General features: G+C 46.9%; 1 protein-coding gene across 1 annotated transcript in view; it reads left to right on the forward strand.

Annotated features, from left to right (window-relative positions):
* The first annotated feature begins 378 nt into the window (after nucleotides 1–378).
* Nucleotides 379–18,578, forward strand: part of XYLT (beta-1,2-xylosyltransferase) — a 54,156-nt gene continuing 35,956 nt past the window's right edge. The window contains exon 1 of the mRNA XM_087394804.1: nucleotides 379–1,132. Within this exon, the coding sequence (XP_087250930.1) occupies nucleotides 422–1,132 (711 nt within the window). The 5' untranslated portion in view covers nucleotides 379–421. The remainder of the gene's footprint in view (nucleotides 1,133–18,578) is intronic.

Below are 18,578 nucleotides of genomic sequence, written 5' to 3' on the forward strand. Positions count from 1 at the left end.
GGATGTTGTGCCCACAGGGTCCTCCAAGGCAATGTGTCCCTTGTTCGAAACAAGTGACAGGTGGAGTGAGGTGAAAGAAAAAGGTGAGGAAGTTTTTTTTTTTTGGGGTGGAGGGTATTGTACTGATTTTTCCCCACCCTCCTTACAATCACTCATCCCTCACCCGGCCCTATCTAGGAGCAGGTGATCCTGGACGAGTAGTAGGCATAGGGGCTGGTGATCGAACACCCTTCCCCTCCCCTCCGCACTCACCCTTGGCCTCCCCTCCCCACTCACACACATGTATGGAGGCCCCCTATACACCCACCCAAACGCGTGGTGTAAACGAAGGTGAAGATAAAAAAGTTTATCATTTTCCTTGTAATTGTCACCCTCTCCCCCAACACTTCCTTTGGAGCAAGCAAGGAAGGGTGTTTTGGCTATGGCGTCGTTATCTCCCATGCGCTTCTGCCTCGTTTCTCTGGTTGCCTTGATAGTCCTCTTCAATTTCACGCAGCTCTCCTTCTTCCATCTCCCCCCCAATCTTCCCTTCCGTCCCCCTCCCCCTCCCCCTCTCCCTCTCCAAAACCATAGCTTCCCTCCCTCCCCTCCCAAGCCTTGGCCTCCCCTCCCCTCCTCCCTCCCTTGGTCCCCCCCCCCCCCTTCCCTCCCCCCTCACTCCTGCGAGGCCTTCTTCGGCAATGGCTTCCTCCACCGCATCGACGTTTTTGATCCCTCCTCTCCCGGGGAGAATTTCGCCAGTCGCAAACACGCGAATGCTCGCTTGCATTCCTCGACCTCCGCGCAGAGTCCCGCTGGGTCTTTGCACTGCTTCTACAGCGACACCCTCCGCACCTCGCTCTGTGAGGGGACGAAGATGGTAATGCATCCGGACAGAATCCGCATGTCTGCTGGGGGTGAGATTCTCGAATCGGTCATTGGCAGGACCGATGAAGAGGAGCTGCCGTCATTCTCCCCCGGTGCCTTTCAGATCGTGGTTCCGCCGAAGGCATCGTCGAAAACTAGGAACTGGGTGATTCCGGGGGCGGTGTTGGACGACTTGCTACCACAGGGCCAGATCCATGACCACAAACTGCGTGCTCTGTTTAGCAGCATCCAGACGGCAAGTGCAGATCAAGTAACTTGTTCTGAGGTACGAACAATTTCCCAGATGAGAACAAAATGTGTAACACTTAGACACCGTAGCTACACAATTTTGTTCTCACCAAGAAATGAGGGGGCAAGGCTCTGTTGATGCGTAGCTAGTGATGAAGCGCTTGTGACTGTCCATGGGCGCTGTCCGTCTCGATATCCTGGCAATGGCTCTGCTGCTAAACAAGGCTACTCTAACACCTGTGGGTCGTGTCCCCGGTCTAAACAAGGATGGGAGGTCACCCAATGCGATTTGTGCGTCCCTCCGTTATCAAGTATGGCCTGCCTCGAGCTCTGGGTCCCTACTGCATCTACAGTCATGATTTTTTTCTCTAGCCTGATTTTCACAATGCGACCAGCCATGCAAGTCCCACTGAGTAGGGGATACGCCACACACTTAATTGAGGAGGCTTTGAGTTCTCTTGCTGTCACGGATGATCTGCAGTAAGCCATCAGTCCCACATCAGATAGTTCTGACTGGGTTTGGGGCATCTCAACTACAATTGGACGTAGCATCCTCAGATATCACATATATCTGTCGAGTCAGGGATTATGGCTCTTATACCTCAAACCGACGTAGGTTACCATGGCTGGTCCTATCTTAAATCCATGAGTTTAGTAGTTGAGGGCGAAGGTGTTGGTACACACGTACATGCAGATGGTTTGAGAATCTAGGGCTCGATAAGGACAGATTACCCTCCTTTCAGTATAGCACTGAGGCTCCTTCTATTCCACTCACCTACCACGAGGTTAACCAAGTTATCTGGGAGGATCTTTTACAGCTACACGCATTGACAAGCTGGTGGGTACCCCATAAGCTTCTTGTGAAGCTCAGCGTCTACAAAGACCACTGCTTACGGATTTTAAAGGAGAGCTTCATCGACCCACCAGGCTATACCCGAATCCACCTCCTCCATTCTTTGAGGATATCGATCAGGCCACTCCGTGTCTCATTGCACCGACTATGCATTGATAGTGGGCGGGCTGAGGCCATACCTAGAGAGGGTCATGTCTAGACTCTATGTGATCGGCAAGAGATCGAGTCGGAGGAGTAATTTTCTTTTAGATGTCCCGTGTACTACGAGATATGAGGTGTTAGTATTGTCTCTTTAAGGATGGGTTCGAACCCCTCACCAGTTTCCTATCTTACCTAGATCAGAAATTCTTGGTGACTTTCATTCATGAGGCTATCCCACATACAGACCATCTGTTTAGGACACATAGTCTTAAGAGATTAGGGTGCACCGGTAGAATCCACTCAGAGCATGATCGCTGAGTTTTTCTAGCCAAATAGCACGGATGTCTGCCTCTCATTGTCGAGGATGTGGAACTGATTCGTGGCAAGGAGAGGGCTGGAATCGCGTGGCAGCAAGCTGGAATGAAGGGCAAATGGAGGGCAAATGCCCCTTAAATAGGGCTACTAGAACAATATGTTCGCCAACCAGGCTCGTCAGTCGACCGAACTGGGTGGTTGGCTGTTTTTGCCAGACCTGTTCAGCCCTATGGGCCGAACCTAGGCGGCCAGGATAGCCTATAAAAGGCTGCCTGTCCAGCCCTAAGGCTTGCCTTTGGACCTCCTATAGCTCCGCATGCAGGGGTGCATGTGACACCACTCCAAGCTCTCTAAGTGTTGGAAATGAAGGAAAGAATCACTCTATCCTCCCAACCTATTTTGGAATAGAACACTCCATCTCGCATTCAATGATGCAGACCACACATGAAATATTCTTATGGTGGAAGCTTAACAAAATAGAGGAAAAGTTGGGATATTGGGTGCACCAGGACCTCCACCCTATGCAGGAGTTTGCCTAATCTATATACTATGAATGGATATTGACAATGTATAGTAGGTAAGATTGGGAAAATCTTCCAATGAGTTTTGTGGGTAGATCCAGAAAGGAAGATCAAAGTCCATCTTAATCCTTGGCATGGGCTTACTTGTTTGAAAAAGGGTGGAGATTTTTTTGTGCCTCATATCAGACAAAAAAACTTAGCTCTTTGGAAAATGGATCCCAAGATTGTTTGACTCTAATTCAGAAGATGGAGCATAAACGGCATACACCACTGTAGAATTCTCCTGCTCCGCGCTGCCTCTTCAGGCTTCAGCGGCTGATGGAGAATGAGGGGGACAAGGGGCCCCTTTTAAATGGGGCTGGCAGGCCCTGGAAATGGCCGACTTTCCGGGTAGGCTGATAGGGGGCTGGCCGACTGGCCAGTCGGCCCCTTTTCAGCCCCAACCATCCGCCCCTGGGCAGCCTATATAAGGGAATGCCAGGGGGTTCAGTAGGGCTTGCTGTCCCTGCCCTTTGTGGCCTTCCTTCCAGCACTTTATGCCGCTGTCCTGCAGGCCCAAACAGTTCCCCATTATCCCTCCCCCTAACAGTCATATGCCCCCCATGTTCCCATATGGGGTCTCACATGTGAGGGACATTGACTTCCAACACTTCGTTTCCCCTTTCTCTCTCTCTGTCTTGTATATTTCTGTCATATGATGACATGGCATTCCAATTACGGGTTCACCTTCCCTCTTCTTGAAATGAAAACCGTTCCAGCCTCTGACGTTCCCAGAATATTTCCCTTTCCTGCTCCCTAGTAACTATGGAAAGGCTACCATGCGTCTTCATCATGTCAAGCCCATAAGACAACAATGTATTCTTCCTTCTTCTAGACACCATATCCTATGTTGGAGTACACGACTCACTAACCACATGGGCAAGAGGAAGGCAACTTCGTCGGACAACACGTGCCATATGCTTTGTGGTTCCTCTTTCCAATATTTCTCATAGTGTGATGTGGCATCCCATATGTTGATTTCAAACTTGGTGAGACACGTATGTTGGATGGGACCAATTTCCCAATCTGAAAGATCAAGATTTTGAGCCACCTTCTTGCATGAAGCATTTGGGCGATTACTGAAGGAGTGGCATAGAAATGCTGAGCACCCAGTGGGCTCAGGGATGCTGAGGCACTATCAATGATCAACAAGACAACTCTGCAAACTCGGTGCTTCTGCGCATCCAATTGGCACGGACCTGGCCTGGATGATCTTGCATGATTTGTACGTTACTCTCCAAAATCTGTCGTTGATACAAACAATGGCTGAGGTGGATAGTATGCCAAGAACCGTGACAACCCAGACAGCAGGAGCAGAATCGAAGCTAGCCACATTCGAGGAGTTTAGTTCCTTGTTGCTTTCAAGAGAAGGCATGGCAGGAGTTGTATTAGGGAGCTGGCATTATGAAGACACCGGTTCCAACAAAGGGAAAGGTCACAGAGAGGGCAAACCAAAGAACAAAATTCTTAAGATAGAAGAAAACGCTATGTGATCAACCTAGCCACTTAGTATATGAGATTGCAAAAAGAAGATGAAGGCAAATCAACAAAAGGAGGACCGGTCCAAGCTGGAAGAATCAGCTAATGGTGAAAGAGGAGCCTTTCTTGGTAGTTACACACCGTAGCCCTGATTTTGGATATGTTGACCAAGGAGTGACAACGCTCCTATTCAATGTTGAGCAGTGGTCCACGGATCTAGATTCCTTTGTGAAGGTAGACAGCAACAAGAGGTTGTTCGGATTGCGCTACGAACAAGGCCATCTGCCTCAAGGTCCATGACGATGAGGTTAGTCAGTCGCAATGAAATGCATGGTTGGGGCTGCATGGCATTGGACATGGAGTCTTAGCTAGGGGATGATCCTAGCAATGATCTCCGTTGGGTGGTGATATTCTAGCCACACCTAACTGTTGGTTGTCTTGTAGGTAATTACAGGTATGTGTCATTTAGTCCTAGAGTGACTTGTTGCAAGCGTTGAACTTCTTACAAGCCATAGTCACAAGACACAAGCTATTTCACACCTAAACAAACGATTCTTTTCTTATAGGTGTTAAGCAAGTGACAATTGCTCCTTTGGCATCTCATTTTAGTAGAGATCCGCATAAGGAAACTTTGTAGGATTGCTATTCTCTTGTGATCCGTTATGTTATGCTGTAGTCGAGATAGCATGACCTCGGATAGATCGGTGGGCATTTTCTCTTAGATGACCAACTTTTGTAATAATTAATGTGCGTAATTAAATGGTCAAGAGAAGTAACTGCCAAGGTCCTAGGTGAGGGCGTAATGGCATTGACTAGATAGTTCTAATAGGGCTAGGGCCTAGGTGCATCTAATGTGTAAATTGCCAAGGGGCAATTGTTTTAAAAGGGAACTCCAAGAGAGGGGTGAAAAAGGATGCATCTAAGTAAGGGCCAAAAATGTGACATGTGGCCAGGAACTATCTAGGGAGTTTGGGGTCTCAGGGATAAGGATGAAAAAAATAACGAAGAAACGTACGTAATTAGACGAATCCTATCTTGAGAGTTTGGCTGGGTGGATAAATGAGTTGCCAACGCCCGTGACTACATGAGTCTAGGAATTAACTTGGGAATGGTATAACACTTGGTATCAGAGCGCAGTAAGGGAGAGATCGACGTGAAGGAGCTGTTAGGAAAAAAAATTGCGTAATCCTGCTCGTCGTCATCTCCACGTAAGTGACGAAAGCTACGAACGGGGAGAGATGATGCATCGAAATACCTTCGGTTTGCCGTGATGAAAATCTAATCTCAGCAATTTCAAACCTGCGAGGAACGAGATTGGAATGGACGTGGCACGATCTCTGGCGGAGAAACAACGGGCCTGTGAGGCGAAAGGGAAGTAGCGCAGTTGACAAGGAGTACGGTCTAAATGCAGTATATTTGGCTATACTTCGCTGTTATGCTTCGCTGCTGACATTCGACGGCTACGAACGGCCCCAGTTTTTTCCCCACGTCGTTTGGATTCGTTGATCAGCGCTCACGTGGTGACGGCAGGCTGTTTATCATTTTAGATTGACAGATTGAGAATAAAACGGGGCGGAGTTTTCTTTTTCGAGTTCAAGGATAACCAGGGGGCATCTCTTTCCCTTTAGGATATATATATTTCAAGTTCTTAGTTTGCGGGACTTTGTTCCTGTACAGGAAGGAATTTTGAAGTGCGGTACTTTTGGAGTTTTCGCATTTATTATTATTTTAAAAAAAAAAAAAAAAAAGGAAGAGAAAAATTTTTATTTCCCTTTTCAACAAAATGGAAGCAGAAGGGCAGAGTTCAAGGGTGAATCCTAGTGAGTCTAGAGCTCAATCTACACAACAGATGTCACATCACGCAGCACCTACATTGATTGGTAGGATTTCAGTATTAGAGGATGCTTTACAGCAGATTATGAACCAGCAGCTTCAGGTGAATGCTGGTCAAAATGAGATTAGGGAGATGGTGCAAGCCTTGTCGGCTAGACCGTCTAGGATTGACAAGGGCAAAGCTCCAGCAGAGCCAGAGCCCAGTGTTCATTCCTTAGAGCGCGCTAGGGTCAAAGTACCCAATGTTGCTAATTATAGACCGGAGAAGTACGCTGGTCGGATGACCGAGCGCAGCTCTGATGTGATCGAGGTTTGGTTGCACAAGTGGGAAGAAGCCTTCGCCATTTGTGAGATTAAATCCGATCTAAAGAAAATCCGCGAGGCCACACACCTGTTTATTGAGGCAGCGGATAGATGGTGGATAAAGCAACAGAAGGATCAAGTTGCTCCAACCACCTGGGAAGGGTTTAAAGCTGAATTCAAGAAACACTTTCTCCCACCTGATGAAGAATCCCGAGCTTGGGATGCTTATAGAAATCTTCGTCAGAGGAGCTTGTCAGTGGCAGAGTACACTGACAAATTCAGGGAATGTGTTATGAAAATAACAGACCCTCTCCCTATGTCGGTTCAGTTAAAAGACTATATCTATGGACTGAACGACAAGATCAAGATGGAAGTTCGGGCTAAATATGTGACTACACTAGATGAATCTATAGCAGTAGCCCTGAACTATGAGGATGCCAGAGGCAGGTCTAGTGGATTTGTGCAGGCAGGGACTCAGTATGAGCACCCGAGAAAAGGGGGATTTCAGAGGAAATGGGTTTCAAAGACAAGTGTCTCACAGCCAAGTGGCCAAACCAAGCAGGTGAAGCCGGTTGAGGGACCAGTAAAAACAAGTACCACCGTTGGGGTGAAAAGGAAAATAACTCCAATGGCAGCCCGGGCTTGGTCAAAGTCCTCATTGACCCCTGAACAAAAAGAGAAAGCTAGAAAAGAAGGATTGTGCTTCGGCTGCCTTCAGCGACATCAGTGGAAGGATTGTCCACTGAATAAAGATCGTCGCACGGCTAATATGATAATATCTGAATGCGACGTAGAAATGCAGGAGAGTCCCAGTGCGGAACATATGCAGATGCAACTGGCGGGACCTTCTCAGAGGTTAGTACCTTGTTTGTTATGTGTATCTGTTGCTAAGTTAGTGACGAGTGCACCTGATAACATCCTATCTAAGCCCGCAGCAACGGGGTATACAGCCTTCAATGATACGGAGTTAATCAAGATGAAAGGGCAAGTGGCCAGTCATGATGTCATTGTGTTATTTGACTCAGCGTCAACTCACAATGTGATTAACTCCAAGCTCGTGAAGAGGCTGAAATTAAAGACAAGTCCATCTGACTATGCGTATACAGTCAGGATGGCCGATGGAAGTTCAACTGAAGTATGGGACCAAAGGGTTACCCAGTTGGAGCTTCGGATTCAGGACTATGCTGAGAAGCTTGATTTTGAAATAACCAAGCTTGCTCATGCGGATATAGCCCTGGGAATGGCGTGGCATTCTAGGAAGAATCCAGCCATTGATTGGAAAAAGCACGTATATCAATTCAAGATGAATGATGTGCTTTATGTCTTGCGAGATGAAAGAGATATACCTCAGGGACCGTTGGTTTCCGTGATGGAAATCAGAAAGGCTCAAGTAGAGTTTTTGTACCTTTGCACAGCATCGGTAGAGTCGGTGGATGATTCTTCGACTAGCACTGATGTTACGCAAAGTGGTGAGATGGCCAAGCTGGCTAATCTTATAACAGAGGAGTTCTCTGAATGTTTTAGGGATGGACTACCTTATGGGTTACCTCCAGAGCGGAAAGTTCAGCATAAGATTGAACTGATCCCGGGGGCAGAACCTGTAAATAGACCTCCCTATAGAATGAGTTTTAGTGAAGAAGCGGAGGTGCGTAGGCAACTGGAAGAATACCTCAAGTTGGGGCAGATTCAACCAAGTTTCTCACCTTTTGCTTCGCCAGTGATATTAAAGAGGAAAAAGGATGATACGTTTCGCCTCTGTATAGATTACAGAGCATTGAATAATATCACTGTTAAGCACAGGTATCCGATGGCTCGGATTGATGATTTGCTAGATGCATTACATGGAGCCGTGATTTTCAGCAAGATAGATCTTAAGTGCGGCTATCATCAGATCCGGATTAGAGCCGAGGATGTGCATAAAACCGCTTTTAGAAGCAGGTTTGGTCATTATGAGTTTTTGGTAATGCCCTTCGGACTTACCAATGCTCCAGCGACCTTCGTCATGCTTATGAACGATTTACTACGTCCGTATATCGGAAAGTTCGTAGTACATTTCATTGACGATATCTTGATATTCAGTAAAAGTGTTACTGAGCATTGTGAACACTTAAGGATAGTGTTCAGTACTTTGAGGAAAGCCAGTCTTTACGTGAATAAAAAGAAAACTATACTGTGTATGGTTAGGCTTGAGTACTTAGGGTTCATAATTACTCCACAGGGGGTAGAAATGGATCCGAAGAAAGTGGCTGCGATACTAACTTGGCCAATCCCTCAGAGTCTGACTGTGTTGCGATCATTCTTGGGATTTGTCCAGTTTTATAGAAGGCATATCAAAGGATATTCCGAAATAGTATCGCCATTGACTGATCTGACCTCCGATAAAGTACCTTTTATTTGGGGACAGAATCAACAGGAAAGTTTTAACACCATAAAACAAGCTGTGGTCTCAGGACCGGTGTTAAAAATAGTTGATCCCCAGAAACCGTTGTTCCTAGAAACCGATGCAAGTGGCATTGCGGTAGGAGCAGTCCTCCTTCAAGAGGGAAGGCCAGTAGCCTTTGAAAGCAAGAAGCTTTCTCCCTCTCAAAGGAATTGGCCAACTCATGAATTGGAGTTGTATGCTGTTATCCATGCTTTGAAAACATGGAGGCATTATCTGTATGGTTCAGAGTTTTATGTGGATGTGGATCATGATACTCTGAAACATTTCTGTAAACAGCCTGACTTGAGGGGCCGCCAAGCTAGGTGGGCAGAGCTCATGCAGGAGTTTAATCTAACGATTCGGTACCGAAGGGGAAAAGACAATAAGGTAGCTGATGCGTTATCTCGCATTATGCACAACCTGAGTTTCACGGTATTAGAGAGTGCTCTAATGACCGAGATCAGAGAAACTCAGAAGGTGGACGAGTTTGTCCAGAGCTTATGGCCTAAGGCTCATGTGTTAAAACCCGGGGAAAATGAAAAGGATGACCTGGCATCCAGAAAAGGCCAAACTTATGCAAGATATACCATAAGGGATGGTATGCTAGTTAGAAATGGCAAGGTTGTAGTACCTGGTCAGAATGATCTCAGGCAGAGAGTCATTCGACAATGCCATGATAGCCCGTGTGCGGGACATCCAGGAGTCGAGAAGACATATGATCTCGTGAAGCGAGATTTCTTTTGGCCAAAGATGAAAAAGCATATTCATGAATATGTGACACGGTGTTTCTCGTGTCAGGTAAGTAAGGCCGAGCGGGTGAAGCCACCCGGACTTTTACAGCCCTTGGAAATACCACTAAGTAAGTGGGAGAGCATTTCCATGGATTTTATTGTAGGGCTACCTGCAACACAAGGAGGGTATAATTCTATCCTTGTGGTGGTTGATCGTCTAACCAAGATGGCTCACTTCATTCCGACTAGAGAGTCTATTAGTGCCCCGCAAGTAGCGGATTTGTTTATTAGACATATATTTCGTCTGCATGGATTGCCTAGATCCATAGTGTCAGACCGAGATGTCAGATTTACCGGTCATTTCTGGACTGCGGTATTCGACACACTAAGGACTGAGTTGGGAATGAGTAGTGGGGATCATCCTGAGACGGATGGTTAGACGGAGAGAGTCAACCAAACTTTAGAGGATATGCTGAGAGCATATGTGTCATTGAGGCAACATACGTGGGACAAGTGGTTGCCATTGTTGGAGTTTGCCTACAATGATAGGAAACATTCATCTACTGGGTTCAGTCCGTTTGAGTTGAACTATGGTTATAGGCCAGCCAATCCAACTATAGTTGGAGTACCTCAGAAAGTGCCTAGTGCCGCGAACTTTGTAGTTCAGATGCGGGAGATGCTAGCACTTGCGAGAGCTAACATCCGCCAGGCTATGGATAGAGCCAAGGTGTATGCGGATGAAAATCGGTCTATAAGAGTATTTGAAGAAGGAGAAAAAGTTTTTCTCAGAATTCCTTCGCACTCGAAGTCGTTGACTTCAGGAGAGTGTGCTAAGTTATCACCTCGATACTGTGGGCCGTGGTTAATTCTAAAGAGAATAGGCAGTGTAGCCTATAAATTAGAATTGCCACAGGGGTGTAAGGTGCACCCGGTTTTTCATGTTTCGCGCTTAAAGAAATTTTTGCATACAGGTGACTCACTAATCGAAGGTGTGGTTTTGTTTCAGGAGATAGAGGATATTGCAAGGCGCAAACCAACAAGAATCCTGGACCGAGGAACAATGCAAATACGAAATCGGAAGATACCCACGGTGTTGGTTGCATGGCATGGTCAGTCTCTATCGGAAGCTACCTGGGAATCCGTGTACCAGTTGCGGAGAGCATTCCCAGATTTCATCATCGAGGACGCTGATGCTTGAAGAGGGAAGGAATGTTATGCTCTAGTCGAGATAGCATGACCTCGGATAGATCGGTGGGCATTTTCTCTTAGATGACCAACTTTTGTAATAATTAATGTGCGTAATTAAATGGTCAAGAGAAGTAACTGCCAAGGTCCTAGGTGAGGGCGTAATGGCATTGACTAGATAGTTCTAATAGGGCTACGGCCTAGGTGCATCTAATGTGTAAATTGCCAAGGGGCAATTGTTTTAAAAGGGAACTCCAAGAGAGGGGTGAAAAAGGATGCATCTAAGTAAGGGCCAAAAATGTGACATGTGGCCAGGAACTATCTAGGGAGTTTGGGGTCTCAGGGATAAGGATGAAAAAAATAACGAAGAAACGTACGTAATTAGACGAATCCTATCTTGAGAGTTTGGCTGGGTGGATAAATGAGTTGCCAACGCCCGTGACTACATGAGTCTAGGAATTAACTTGGGAATGGTATAACACGTTATATGTTTGACAACAGAAGCAAACTGGATACCTTATCTGTGTGGCTCTACTTTTGTGACCTACATGGATAATTCATCTCTGAGAACTTTAGCAGCTCCTAATCTTGTTAACCCCAAATGTCAAAACTAGTGCTAAATTTTGACTTTAAGATTTGCTATCGTGAAGGATCTTATGTCACATTTCTGATGAAGTCCAAGCTAGGACTGTGTCTTTAGGAAGTAATGGCTTGCTTTTTTGGAAGGAAAAGGTTTGTGCGCCCAGAGTGAAGGATACGAGACATTGTATCCTATTTGAATGTCATTACAATCCCAATGCAAGCCATCCAAGATAGAACTTTATTTTGGCATAAAATGAAAGCTGATGTAGAACTTTATGTTCAACATTGCCAACAGTACCAAGTCGATAAAGCTGAGCGCTTCTACACTTGTTCTTGAAGGGTCACGTAGACAAAAAGGAGCATGTACAAGGTACAAGGGTCGATCAGAAACGCTGTCACGTCAACTAGGATAATAGAAAAGAAAGAGTACAAAGTACTTGTACCTAGACCTAGGACTAAGTGTCCTAGGTGTCACATAGGACTAAGTGTCCTATGTGGCCTAAAAGGCACTAACACTACAAGTGCCTATATTTATGCCTACAAGGCACATACCATGGCCTATAGGGCATCACTAGAACCATGGGGAGATGGCCTACAAACCCCCCTCCATGGGATGGGCTGAAGTACTTTGGAAACGTCTCAGAATACTTGGTATTTTCTGGTCATGGTCGCACATGTTCATCCAAAAGGATATGGCCACCTATGAATGTACAAGGGATGTCAGATCATGTAACGAAGGGAACCAAGTGTAAAGCCTGTCGAAAGACTTCGAACTTGGGACGAGGAAGTGCCTTTGTAAACATATCTGCTATGTTGTCCTCAGTGGGAAGATAGGACAACTCTATGTCTCCTGCTGACAACCGCTCGTGAACATAATGATAATGAACTTCAATATGCTTGGTACGCGCATGAAACACTGGGTTACGTGCAATGGCCAAAGCACTCTGGCTGTCAGTGTAGACAATAGTGGAGGATGTTTGGCGAATACCAAGATCTGTAAGTAACTGTCGAAGCCAAACACACTCTACTGTAGCGGTGAAAGCTGCCCTGTACTCAGCCTCACAGCTAGATGTGGCAAGTGTTGGTTGCTTCTTGCTGAGCCAAGAGATACATGAATTGCCAAGCAAAAAACAATCGCCAGTATGTGACACTCTGGTGTGGGAACATCCTGCCCAGTCACTATCCGTGTAAGCATGCATGGTAAGTGAACCCTGATCACCATAGAAGAGGGCTAAATCCTGAGTTTCGCTGAGATATCGGAAGACTCTCTTCACTGCCTGACAATGCTGTGAACTGGGCATGTGCATGAATCTGCTGAGCTGAGATATTGCATACTGTAAGTCAGGTCTGGTGTGACATAAATAAATAAGGCATCCAACAGCCTGCTGATAAAGAGTGATATCACATGGTGTGCTCCCATCATGAGCTGAGAATTTGAAGCCAGGGTCCACTGGAGTAGAGATTGGCTTGCAATCCTCAAACTGAAAACGATCAAGGAGCTGTCCAATATACTTGGACTGAGACATCATGATACCCCCCTCAACATGAGCAAACTGAATGCCCAAATAATAGCGGAGCTGTTCCACGTCTGACATTTCAAAAACCTGCTGCAAATCAGCCTTGAAAGCTGCAATTTGCTGAGTATCTGGGCCGTGATGAGCATATCATCCACATATAAAATCAGCACTAAAAAATCGGATCCACTCCCGCGGACATAAAGAGTGGGTTCTGTGGGGCTATTCTGAAAACCAAGGGATAGTAAGTGTGCATGAATTTTGGCATACCATGCCCTGGGTGCCTGCTTCAAACCATAAAGGGCTTTTCTAAGCCGGCATACCTTATTTTTAGAATTAACAACCTCAAAGCCAGGAGGTTGTGTGACATATACTTCTTCCTGCAGATCCCCATGAAGAAAAGCAGTCTTGATGTCAAGTTGGTGCACTTGCCAATGATGATGGGCTGCAATGGCAATGACACATCTAATGGTAGTAATCCTGGATGTGGGAGCAAATGTCTCCTCAAAGTCAATGCCTTGTTGTTGGGCATACCCTTTTGCAACAAGACGGGCTTTGTATCGATCTATGCTGCCATCAGATTTCCTTTTTAGTTTGTAGACCCACCGGGTTCCAATGGCATGCTTGCCGGGAGGGAGATCTACTAATTCCCATGTGTCATTTTTAGCAATGGAATGTAACTCAGCTCTCATTGCATGTTGGAAAGGTCACCTCCCCATCTGTAAGCCCCCATATGAGGAGAGCATGGGGGAGGGAGACCTAGGGCAGTACCCAACAGGAAATGAGAGAAAGGGGCTGCCACATAGACAGCATCATGGCTGGCATGTGGGCAGCACATCTAGGACTGTTAAGGGCAGGACACAGGGCCAGGAAAGTACGGAGCAGAAGCAAGACAGTCTGGGACAGATTGCGGAGGATCTAGGACATGGAGGCGCACTGTTTGCAGAGGCGCAGACATGGCAGGGAGTGCAGGCTCAGATCTGCAGCAAGGAATGTGACTGGCAGTGTTGAGGTGGCAGGCCTTTTATAGGCTGCATATTTGCCTTGAATGGAGGGCCAAAAGCCCTGGAAGTTTGGGCCATAAAAGGCCTGAATTGTGAGCCCTTTAAGGGCGGTTTTTCCCAAGCAGTCTGGTCGGTTTTTACAGACTGAGTCAGTTTTACAGACTGAGTCGGTTTTTACAGACTGGTCGGTTTTTACAGACTGGTCGGTTTTTTGGTGCAGGCCTTGGGGCCTATATAAAGAGGCCATTCAGCCTCATTTCAGCATCATCTGGAGCAGCAATTCCACCAGCAGAAGGAGCAGCAGCAGGGCTATCTTTGGGCCTACAGTCAGGAGGAGAAAGTAGTACCTTGTGCTGCAGACCTAGCTAACAGGAAGCTGCCCACCTAGACTGGTTTCCAGACAGCAAGGTGGAGAAGATCATTCTAGACGGAAAGTCTACTCACGCTCGAGGTGGAGCACACGGACTCTAGTCTAGAGATAGCCAGCAGATAGGAGAAAGACTTTGTGGTAAGATCAGAGGACCACACCATTGGTGGGACTTTGGATCTGTCTCTCTTGTATTGTGTCCATAGTTGTGGACGGAAATATATTATTTGGTGGTTTCTCTATCTGGTTTGGTTCATTGTCTATTGATGAGTCTGCACACCTATTGAATGCACATAAGTAAAGAAGTTTGTGATTCCACACCCACACCGCACACTGTGTGAGCTCTTGGGCATTATTTCCGCTGCGTGTACTCTCTGTTGGGTATTTTCTAACATGGTATCAGAGCCCAAGTAGGAGGCTCACAGGTGTGGGAGCCTGAAGGCCGACCCTGATTCAGAAGCTCTAGGGAATCGACTTCCACGACTGGAGGATTGTGCCCTTGCGAGAAGGAGGGTGACTCAGGTTCAGTCAGGTGCGTTCAGAGTTTTGGGTTACTGCATTTGAGTTTGGTTGATTTTGCTGTGTGGTATATACAGCAGAGATGTCGACAGCCTCTTCAGCCCCTGCTATCCCTTCCTCCTCCTCCAGTTTTCTCTCTTTCACTATCCCTAACTTTGGAGAGTCTGGGAACCTGGACGGGACTAATTAACCGATCTGGAAAGTGAAGATCCGGAGTCATTTAGTAGCTCGAAAGTTGTGGAAGCTGACCACGGGAGAGGAGTCGAAGCCGGCAGACATGGTGGACAGTAAAGGAAAGGTACTCATGGCAGTAGACAGAGAGGAGCTTGAAGCTTGGGAAGAAAGAGATGCCCATGCCCTGGCAATAATCATAGGGACTACGGCGGACTCTGTTCTTCCGCATATCCAGCTGGCCGAGACGTCAGTAGAGGCGTGGGCCACCCTGAACGATCTGTACGAGACAGATAATACCTCCCGGATCGTGCTTCTTCAGCATCAACTCTACAATCTTGATATGGAAGAAGGCGATACGGTACATAGCCATTTGACAAAGGTCAAGGTGGTGCGGGATCAGTTAGCAGCGATTGGTCAGAAGACAAACTCATGCCATCTGGCCTTGATGGTACTGAGGAGATTGTCTCGGAGTTTCAAGAGCTTTGTTACGGCTGTGACAGCAGGACAGAGGACCAAACCTCTGACATTTGAGGAGTTGTGTCCCTTACTGCTACAGGAGGAAGCTCGGGAGAAGCTCTACAACGGGTACAAAGATGACAAGGCGATGCTGGTGAAGGATTCCGCAGGTAAGGGAAAGGGCAAGCCTAACAGTGGCAAGTCCAATAAAGATGACTCTGATGACGAAGGGACTTCGAAGAGGAAGCACAAGAAGAAGTGTTTCTATTGTGATACGCCCGGACATTTTGCAAAGGACTGCAGGAAGAAAAAGGCGGATCTGAAAAACAAACAGGAGTCTGACCCAGATTCAGAGGGAAAGGCCAAAGCTAATGTGGTAATCGAAGAATTGTTCCTGGTGACATCACCGAGTGTTACCGAGGTCAGGTATGTTGATCCCGAAATCACAGTAAGGATGTCTGACATAGAGAGTTGGGTCGACGAGGAGTCAAATGCCTTTGTGAAGGTGAAGGACAGTATGGAGCGCTTGGTACCTTCTAGGTGTGTAGCTGTTGACACTGACACGAGGGTGGATTCCATAGAAAGCCTTGGGGTCTCATGGTCAGATGGATGCTGGACTTCAGAAGGAGACAGTACAGGATTACACAGGATCTTGGCGGGTGCCTCATTGAGGTACAGGGTTTGCTTTCAGAGCGAACATTCAGGTAGTACAACAGTCTGGTATGTATTTGATATTTTGCATTTGAACCTTTGTAGCATGCTGTGGAGAGATTCTGCTCTTCATTTGTCTCAGGTGATAAGAGATCGGAAGGAATTGGCCTTCTTCGAAGGCAGAAGGGGAAGTTTTGGTGCTTCTTCAAATCTCGGACGCAGATTGCTAGAAGGTGGTGAACAAAGAGCGCTGAAGCCAGAAGAGTACCTGCTTGAGAACTCAGCGAGAGTTCATGGTCTAGGTTATCTGGATAAATTCATTGGTTACAGACCTTGCCAAAGGAAGGACGGGTTGAAACAGACCCTCAAAGCATGGTGCCTGGTTGTTCACTCATTATGAGGGGGACGACTGGAAGATCGTGACGGCTGGGTTGCTCAAGTTCAGAGGCGGGAATGCGACTGAAGGAGGTGGTACCAAGAGGTGCTACCAGAGATGGACCTGTGTACCAGGATGGTGTGCGGAAGCAGAACCGGACCTGGTGGAGCAGGAGCCACTGGATGAAAAGCCAGGAAAAGATTTCGACACCGAAAGGTTCCAGAGGACTACGACCAGGGAGTTACTGGAGCATCTTCATCGACGTATTGGCATTGGGCTGAGATGTGTCGGTGAGAGGGGGTGTTGGAAAGGTCACCTCCCCATCTGTAAGCCCCCATATGAGGAGAGCATGGGGGAGGGAGACCTAGGGCAGTACCCAACAGGAAATGAGAGAAAGGGGCTGCCACATAGACAGCATCATGGCTGGCATGTGGGCAGCACATCTAGGACTGTTAAGGGCAGGACACAGGGCCAGGAAAGTACGGAGCAGAAGCAAGACAGTCTGGGACAGATTGCGGAGGATCTAGGACATGGAGGCGCACTGTTTGCAGAGGCGCAGACATGGCAGGCCTTTTATAGGCTGCATATTTGCCTTGAATGGAGGGCCAAAAGCCCTGGAAGTTTGGGCCATAAAAGGCCTGAATTGTGAGCCCTTTAAGGGCGGTTTTTCCCAAGCAGTCTGGTCGGTTTTTACAGACTGAGTCGGTTTTACAGACTGAGTCGGTTTTACAGACTGAGTCGGTTTTTACAGACTGGTCGGTTTTTTGGTGCAGGCCTTGGGGCCTATATAAAGAGGCCATTCAGCCTCATTTCAGCATCATCTGGAGCAGCAATTCCACCAGCAGAAGGAGCAGCAGCAGGGCTATCTTTGGGCCTACAGTCAGGAGGAGAAAGTAGTACCTTGTGCTGCAGACCTAGCTAACAGGAAGCTGCCCACCTAGACTGGTTTCCAGACAGCAAGGTGGAGAAGATCATTCTAGACGGAAAGTCTACTCACGCTCGAGGTGGAGCACGCGGACTCTAGTCTAGAGATAGCCAGCAGATAGGAGAAAGACTTTGTGGTAAGATCAGAGGACCACACCATTGGTGGGACTTTGGATCTGTCTCTCTTCTATTGTGTCCATAGTTGTGGACGGAAATATATTATTTGGTGGTTTCTCTATCTGGTTTGGTTCATTGTCTATTGATGAGTCTGCACACCTATTGAATGCACATAAGTAAAGAAGTTTGTGATTCCACACCCACACCGCACACTGTTTGAGCTCCTGGGCATTATTTCCGCTGCGTGTACCCTCTGTTGGGTATTTTCTAACATTGCATCCATCCACTCTTTGCTGTCAAAAGCATCTTTATGGCACAGAGGCTCGTCATTGCAAGCTGTAGCAAGGAGTGCAAACTCAAGAAAGTGACCATGTTGTCTATTCCCTGATCTTGTCCGGGCAGCAAAAGGCTGATCTTGTTTGCTGTCCCTCAATGTATCAAGAAGCCATCTGGGAACTTGCCTTTGCTGTCTATCGACAGCTCTTTCTTCAATGACTGCATCATGAATAGTGGGATCATTTTGTGCCGGAAGAGAAACCTGCAAATCAGCATGACGTAGTGGCTGATTATTGCTTGGTGGAGGGCTTGCAGGAGGCTCATGTTGCTGGTCAAAGTCCTCTTTTGAGGATGGCAGAGGTAACCAAGATTCAAAGGCATCAAACATGTCAACATCTGGCTTAGCTTTGCAGTCCACAAGAGGAGAAGCTGAATGTTCAGCAAAGATTACATCTCTATTGAAAATGATCTTCCCAGTATTTGGTTGGTATAACCGATACCCTCTGCTCTCCAAGCTGTAACCAATAAATATGCATTTGATTGCCTTGTCATGAAGCTTATGTCTTAGCTGAGATGGTACATGAACACATGCAAGAGACCCAAAAACTCTCATGTGTGAAAGTGAAGGCTTCCTGCCTTTCCATGCTTCATAAGGTTTAACAGTCTTCAATGCCCGTGTAGGTGATCTATTCAGCACATAG

The sequence above is a fragment of the Dipteris shenzhenensis genome, chromosome 23 (assembly GCF_047967505.1).
Source record: "Dipteris shenzhenensis isolate YYH24624 ecotype China chromosome 23, Dip_SZ_1.0, whole genome shotgun sequence".
NCBI lineage: Eukaryota > Viridiplantae > Streptophyta > Polypodiopsida > Gleicheniales > Dipteridaceae > Dipteris > Dipteris shenzhenensis.